The sequence below is a fragment of the Amphibalanus amphitrite genome, unplaced genomic scaffold, assembly GCF_019059575.1.
Source record: "Amphibalanus amphitrite isolate SeventyFive unplaced genomic scaffold, NRLGWU_Aamphi_draft 000177F_arrow, whole genome shotgun sequence".
Classification (NCBI taxonomy): Eukaryota; Metazoa; Arthropoda; class Thecostraca; order Balanomorpha; family Balanidae; genus Amphibalanus; species Amphibalanus amphitrite.
In genome coordinates, this window is record NW_024881672.1 from 539,705 (window position 1) to 545,350 (window position 5,646).

Here is a 5,646-nt window from a genome sequence, read left to right on the forward strand (position 1 = left end):
TTCCAAAAATATATATACTGCCACTCACCAGGTAGGTATAATTCTGAATTTCATAAAGAGGAATTATTTTTTATGTTGGGAGTTGTGATGAGAATTGGATACCTACAAACTTTTTCATATACCGATACCAACTTACAGACATCTATGAGAGATCTATGATCTCAGTGGATCTCGAAGCAAAGTGCAGGGTAGGATCTATGATCCCACTGGATCCAGTGAAAAATTATCCTGATCTATGATCTCATAGGATCTGACGATAGACCAAGAACATGGATCTTTGATCTGAGTGGATCCCACCATGCACAACGCTTGAAACCAGGTTTCCAAGCGTTTCTACGTCAACAAATGCCACAAAACTATGGGCTATGACGTGCAACCACATAAAATCACTATCATAGAACATTTATGAGTTTCAAAAAGTGATTTTTTTTTTCGGGATTTGTGTTTTCAAAAAACAAGTGAGGACCTATGATCTCACTGGATCTCGAACAAAAAATTAGGCTCGGATCCATGATCGCTACGGATCTCTCGATAAATTTAAGAGCTGGATCTATGATCCCGTCGGATCCGAGATCAGGATCCGTGGATCAAATCCAAAATACATTTTCTCGGATCCATGCACATGTCTGCCAACTTGGTCTACAATGATACCAACATAACTAGTTGGGAGGGTATGTAAAAATTTTGAGGAATGATCACATAATAAAATCCAGCAATTCGCCTGTTAGCTGTGGATGCTCATTGCACAAAATCACCAAAAAATGTGCATCTTTTTAACATGTGAAGAAAAAACCTTCAGCAATAATTTGGAGACCGTCAGTCAGTCAATTAGTTAACCATGTGTCGACCGTGATGTTACGTGATTTCCACCAATCAGTTGTGCTCGGAACACCCCGATAATAACGCTATCTACATATTCACTATCAGTAACTGGAGCCGATTTCGAACTAATAATCACCGGTCATTTATCAATCTCAATCAAATCTCTGGAAGCCGGTGTCATCTCGTGTATGACGGTCTGTTGGTTTCTACCTGGAATAATTAAAGTTTAATTTTCAGCTCACCAATCATGGCAAATAATGTGAAACCTCCATGTAATCACGTAAAATGCCCCAAGAGGCACCGGGCTAGTCTGTTTCCTATTGTCCGCACAATTATCATTACAAACTCGGCCCGCCGTTTGTAAGCGGTCTTCTGATTGGTCGGCGGCTGGAGGGCTCCTCCCACCGGCGCTGGCCCCGCCCCGTCGTCGGCCACGCCGGCGCGGGCCGGCCGGCTGAGCGGCACCAGTCGACTCGCTGTAGCCGAGAGTGGCGCCTGTGTTCCCCGCTGCTGCCGCCGCCGCCATGACCGTCGAAGACAAATCGGACAGCTGTTCGGAGGCCTCCGGGTCGGAGCTGGAGTCGCCGCCGCCGGCGCCGGCCCCCGCCCGGCCGACCCTCTCGTTCAGCGTCGAGTCGCTGCTGAGTCGCGAGCCGCGCCCGACTCGAGTCAGCGTCAGCAGCCCGGCGTCGAGCCCGGCCGGCTCTCCGGAGCCGGGCCGTCAGTTCGGCAGCGGCGCCGTCAGCCCTGCCGTGTCAGCCGCAGCCGCCGCCGCCGCTACGGCAGCAGCCGTGTCCGCCGCCTCTGCGCCGCTGCGGCCCGAGCTGCTGTCCCCGTACAGGATCCACCCGTCGATCGCACAGCAGCGCTTCTGGCCCACCGGCCTGCCGCTCAGCCTGCACTCGCCCAAACAGAAGTCAGGTGAGTTCGACCGCCGGGAGAACCGGCACCGGTGCCAGATGTGTTCCGAGTCAGCGTGTGCTTACAAACGATGTTCAGGGTTATTTTTGCGACTGTTTTTAGTGTTCACAATGATTTTGATAACAGCTCATCGACCTTGATCAGTGGCCTGGAATGTCGCATGCTAAGCTGATAAAACTGCATTGCATTGATCAGTCGTGCAGAAAAGAAACGACAATAGCAGGAACAAAACAAGCTTTACCGTGTTTACCTCATGGAAATGTGTTTAAATTATATTCAGCTATGTCTTGTTTCCAAATATCTTATTTGATTTTCAGTCTTAACAAAGTGGCAACAGGCCAAGAAAAAATTCGACTTTTGGGGCTTCAATATAAATCAACCGAGTTCCGATGAACTAAATGAAAACAGGAAACGAATAACTTTTGAAAAATACAACAGCAATAAGCTGTAAATTTTTGTTCCTCATAGATTGTTTCAAATTTATGAAGAACGCCCACGATCACAAATATCAATAAGTGACCTGTATGGTGCTGCAAATATAAATGCATGCGCCATCACAAGGTGTAGCATATTAGGTACACATATTTGGAATATTGCGTGTCATAATTCATTGATTGCCCACCGTCCACCGATGACAATGCCGATACATTCAATAGTTATCCGATGTCGGTTCGCTAGTATCAATCAAAAAGATATAGGCGTTGACAAAATGACTGAACTGACTTGTCATATGCTGCCTTAGATTCAAAAAGCAGTTGTTGTGAGCCGTTCCATCAACTACAACGAATATTTGTTATTGTTTGAAACAAAAACGTAGCAAGCCTCAACTCCACATCTAGCAAAAATATAATTATTTTTTTTTTTTTTGTAGCATCTGTTTGCACAACAGGGAAATAAATGTCAATAAGAAATGCTGCTTCAAATTACGTTTTTTTCAAATGTGTAATTTTATTTTCTGCCATATGGAATTGCCTTGGAATGTCGTTGAACTATTCAAAAAAGTTCAATGATTCAATGAAACCAATGAAATTCAATGAATTGCGTGTGACCACCTCTCGCTCTCGCTAAAACATGATGATCATGAACACTTTTTTATATTTCTGTCACCGCTCTTGGATTGTCCCAGATCAAAACAATGTTCGTCACTCAAAGGTCACCCATTGTACTCTCTTGTAAGCCCGTTGAGCTCCACCCACCATTATCACACCGTCGTGCACAAAACTTTCAGCAGCTGCTGACCATCGCCCTCCTTCTCTCCTCAGATAACGACGACAGTCCCAAGCTGCTGCTGCCGCTGTCGGTGCACCTGCGGAAGCACAAGCCGAACCGCAAGCCGCGCACGCCCTTCACCAACCAGCAGCTGCTCTCGCTGGAGAACAAGTTCAAGCAGAAGCAGTACCTCTCCATCGCCGAGCGGGCCGAGTTCTCCAACGAGCTCAGTCTCACCGAGACCCAGGTGAAAATCTGGTTCCAGAACCGGCGCGCCAAGTCGAAGCGTCTCCAAGAGGCCGAGGTGGAGAAGCTGCGGATGGCCGCCAACCCGATGCTGCCCGGCTTCCACATGTTCCCTGGGGCGGCCGTGCCTCTGGTGCCGTCCCTGGCCGGCCTGCCGCTGCCCGGCCAGGTGCCCCGCTCGCTGCACATGCCGCTGCCGACATCCCAGTCCCTGTTACTGGCCAGCCGGGCGCCCTGAGGGACCGGCCAGGGCGGCCAACGGGGACGGGCTGGGACAGGGTGGGTGCGTGTGAGTGAGATGGATGATTGTCCTGCCTGGTGCCACTGGGGATCAGACGCTGTGGCTCCTGCCATCAGGCGGTCTGAGATCCTCAGTGCCAGGCTCGTTTGAAGTAAAGCTTTATTTCGGGAGGGCTCGGCCGGGCGGCCGCACTAGTCTCCTCCTCCGCTCCTTTCTCGTTGCTTGCGGCCAGGGGCGACCGCGGCACCAGTTTCTATGACAAATGTGTCGTCGCCGCTGGCGATAGAAACGCAATGCTCTCGCGACTGTGGGCGTTCTCGTTCAGTCCGCGAGAAGCGGCGGGCTCTCCGATGAGAGGAGTTCTCTCTTCGATCAGGGGTTACCATGTGGACCCGATATCTGTGATACGTTAGTGTGTAGTCACCGCCGAGCGAATCGATCCTGTGTGCGAAGTGTCGCTTGCCTGTGTCTATCCAATGTTCCTCTGTAGGGGAGAGTGGGGCAAAGCGGCCACCCGGGGCAAAGCGGCCACCCATCGTTTTAGCCCTTTATAGCTGGCGTCAGTTCCAATTTATGGTTTCCAATTATACTTCTCTTCACGGTCGTTCGAATGAGCCAGACCGGGGTTTCAGGCCCATCACCATTGTTCTGTGAAACACGGAAAAGCATTTCTTGCCAGGTTACCAACTATGTTTACAATTTTTAAATGTTATGTTATTCCATGACCGTTTGGAATTTTTATAAGCGTTCTTGTCCATGCATTGCATGGCTATCGTACATGTATTCTACCAATTTTAATGTTGTTTACCCCACTAATAGCTAAGCTGGAATATTTTTGTCTCGGACGGTATGCGCGGGGCAAAGTGGCCGGGGCAAAGTGGCCACCCCCCAATTGGCCATAAGTTGGTTCCATCTGGATAAAAAACATTATTTATATTCAAATGTGTCGTCATACATTCATCTTGGCCACTTTTCAGTTGCATGAGTTACCAAATAATGCAGTTAAATGTTTATTTTCATGAAAATCCTTTCTTTGTTTACCTACAGGTGGAAGATGATAAAGTAAACATCCATCCTCGCTTAACCTTGTCACCATCAAATACCCTAGTCGTACACGAGGCAACTATTTTGTTTCTCATATCGGGACTTGAGAAGACGCCGGTGGCCGCTTTGCCCCAGGGTATGGGGCAAAGTGGCCAATATGCATAGGTTTAAAGTTTTGTCAATATCTTTCATATGTGAACGCCTTTGGAAATAAAACGCAGTTGAAATAAAAGGCAACTTACTAGGGATCACATTGGCATAGAAAGAATCTTTCCAAGTTTAAAAATCAAGCGTTGGCATCGTGAGAAGCGTTAGGGTGGCCGCTTTGCCCCACTCTCCCCTACTGACTTCACTGACCTGCGACGATGTCCACATTTCTTCGTAAGCGGCGAGGCATCCGGGCGTTGGTTGCCCTTCTGTTCACTGAAAAGCGCAGGTCTCACGCACTTCCGTGGATAGTGAACTGCTGTGCACTTTTGCACTTTGACTGTGCTCATTCCGGACCAAGTATCCATCTATATCTGTCTCTCGCTGCATTTTAGGCCGATAATTATCCGAGGTATTTCATATCGTTCCGCTTCGTCCCATACGTGCCGTATTATCTCCATATATATGATCCGTTCTTTCGAGCTAAAATTTGTATACAAGTGTCTTATGATTCGTCAGATGATATTATAATTTAATATAATTGTATTATTGTGGACGTGCCTGTTTTACTTATATAGAGCAATGAGAAACTATATAGTATATGTTTGTTGGTACAATACATGTGTTGATACCTACCTAGAACGCGTTTCGCCCGGTCTGTGTCGCTTGCGAGAGTCTCATGTCAACGCACCGACGCATTACACCTCTATAGACCACACCACAGCTGCATTGACGTAAAGCTCACATGATGACGGCAATCCATTTCATGAAATCATCACCATTAGTTCAGTCGGCTTCAAACGACAAGAGCCTAACTTATCAATTGCATTGTTAGAGCAACTGGCAGCGAGCATTCTTTATGACACCGTAAGCTCCCTCGTCCGAATAGCTGTGATCCACCAATTACCCACCTCACGGGGCTAACAGCACCTTTCCACGAACAGTTTCTTCCACTGATATAATGGCTATCCGTGCAAGACCAAAATTAATTGCGCCCCTACTAGATATAATCCGTT

General features: G+C 47.9%; 1 protein-coding gene across 1 annotated transcript; it reads left to right on the plus strand.

Annotated features, from left to right (window-relative positions):
* The first annotated feature begins 1,264 nt into the window (after positions 1–1,264).
* On the plus strand, positions 1,265–3,922 carry LOC122383956 (homeobox protein vab-15-like). Its single transcript, XM_043370857.1, has 2 exons — positions 1,265–1,743; positions 3,006–3,922. The coding sequence occupies exons 1-2, from the start codon at positions 1,347–1,349 to the stop codon at positions 3,434–3,436; spliced, it is 828 nt and encodes a 275-aa protein (XP_043226792.1). The 5' UTR covers positions 1,265–1,346; the 3' UTR covers positions 3,437–3,922.
* Positions 3,923–5,646: the final 1,724 nt, after the last annotated feature.